The sequence below is a fragment of the Scleropages formosus genome, chromosome 5 (assembly GCF_900964775.1).
Source record: "Scleropages formosus chromosome 5, fSclFor1.1, whole genome shotgun sequence".
NCBI classification, from domain to species: domain Eukaryota; kingdom Metazoa; phylum Chordata; class Actinopteri; order Osteoglossiformes; family Osteoglossidae; genus Scleropages; species Scleropages formosus.
In genome coordinates, this window is record NC_041810.1 from 9,536,856 (window position 1) to 9,539,003 (window position 2,148).

At 46.7% G+C, this 2,148-nt stretch overlaps 1 protein-coding gene across 1 annotated transcript; it reads right to left on the minus strand.

The window, feature by feature from the left end:
• Positions 1-302: 302 nt before the first annotated feature.
• Positions 303-1,069, minus strand: LOC108942538 (putative DMBT1-like protein; the record flags this gene model as incomplete). The annotated part of the gene is made up of 4 exons (XM_029251880.1): positions 1,011-1,069; positions 696-759; positions 533-629; positions 303-400 (listed from the first exon to the last, which is right to left on the minus strand). Coding segments are annotated over exons 1-4 (318 nt in total), but the record flags the coding sequence as incomplete, so codon positions are not given.
• Between the last annotated feature and the right edge of the window lie 1,079 nt (positions 1,070-2,148).

Sequence of the window (2,148 nt, forward strand, 5' to 3'; positions counted from 1 at the left end):
TAATCTTCCAGCGTAAGGTAATATGACAATATGAAAATTCCCTCACAAAATGCATCCAGTGCTTGTAAGGCCTTAAGCCCTGAAATAAACTGACCTGAACACACGACTCCCACGTCCTCCTTGTGAACACAGTCATGGTTTCTCCATTGAACAGAGGGACAGTCCCACAGAGATGATTCGTTCCCCACACAGCCCACTTTACTCAGCCAGATGGATCCATTTCCTGGACAAAAAGAGGTGGAGCGGAGAGCCGTCCCACATTGGAGCTGCCTGCACACCACCTGAGCATCATTCAGGTCCCAGGAGTCATCACACACTGTCCCCCAGGAGCCCTGGTGGAACACCTCCAGCCTCCCTGCATAGCTGCCCTCATCACCCACCAGTCTCAAGGATCTGTGTTCTGGAAGAAAGTACACAGGGAAGGAGGTACCATGTTTTGGTAAAACAGAATTAACTTTAAATACCCAGGATAATCCATCTATATCCAAACAATATTCATTATGAAGATAATTTAGAACTCATGTGTACTCACTGGAACATACTATGGACACATATGGACTGGAACTGCACTTGAGTGTGTGTGGAGCACTGCAGTTGACCAGGTGAGACTCAGTCCCAGAGCACTGATACCCTGTGAGACACACATCAGTATCCCCTGTCCCAGACAGGGAGGAGCTGTAGATCCTCACTGCAGAACCACAGCCCAGCTGTCTGCAGACCACAGAGGCCTCCCTGTTGCTCCAGGAGTCCAGGAGAACTCTGCTCCAGGTGTGCTGGTAGTGAACCTCCAACTGACCCTCACAGCCACTCTCTCCAGACAGTCGGACCGTCCCATTGAGGCTGGAGAGAGATGATCCTGCAGGAACATCAGCATCTCTTACAGGTTATCTTACAGCACCAGCAGTCCATTCTGTGTAAAGTATATTGTTTGTAATGAGTTTTACAGTTAACAGAACTGAGCTACAGAACAATGTTTCCATACAAACCTGTGACTGTGACCCCTCTCCTACAGTACAGTGATGAGCACAGCACTCCTCACCATTACAGATGACTCCTGCATCATGTCCATGAGAGCATGGAGCTCGGTTCCATGAAGAAACAGCACACTGGGACAGGTGTGTCTCCTCCCCCTGGCATTCAAACACATCAGCCCAGATGGGGCCACTGCCCTTTCCAAACCAGGCCTGTCCTGGCACTGCCACAGCGCTCCCACAGCCCAGCTGCTGACAGAGGACATTGGCTGCTCTCAGATCCCAGGATGCATCACACACTGTGCCCCACTCAGTGAGGTACTGTAACTCCACCCTCCCGGAGCAGGAGTCTGGGCCGTCCACCAGGCTGGAGTTTGTGTACCCTGGGTAAAGAGCAGGGGGATTAGAGAAAATTGAAATACAAGAAATATGAAAAGACAACACACTTTCAAAAAGCTGAAATTTAAATATCAATTGACAGAAAGAATCCAGGGCATAAAATTACTGATTATTCTTAGAAGACATATACTTTTGAAGAAAAATTGGTAATATTACTTTATTTCTAAAATCCTTCTCAATATTCATAAACATTTTGTATTTAATCTTACACCATCATCTCCTTTTACTATTCATACTGGGAGGTAAAAAGATGCTAAGTTGTCACTTTCACTTCAAAATTAAGACATTTCACAAAAACACTTACAAAAACACTCCAGTCCCACATCAGTGTCATGAGTGCACTTTGTGTCCTTTGTGGATGATCTCACACACTGACCAAAATTATGTTCATTGCCTCCGCACTCAACCTTGTTCTTCCACACCCGGTCGTCCCCTTTACCAAAAACTGCTGCTCCCTGCACCTGTACAGGTGTCCCACAGCCCAGCTGTCGACACACAACCTTTGCGTCCTGGAGGTCAAAGTCGGGGTCACACACTGTGTACCATGATTCTTTATGATGGAATTCTAGTCTCCCAGAACACAGGTGAGGTCCCCCTGCCAGGCGTACAGCTAAACCTGAGAAGAAAAACAGCAGATATGGAAAGGAAAACCATCACTGGTTCTGTTCCAAATATGAATCCCTTCCTGTACATAAAGAGACAGTTATGAATGTATGGAAACACTGGAATCTAACGGGAAACACGGATCTTTCTGTGTGTTAAAGAAAAGTGGAGACGT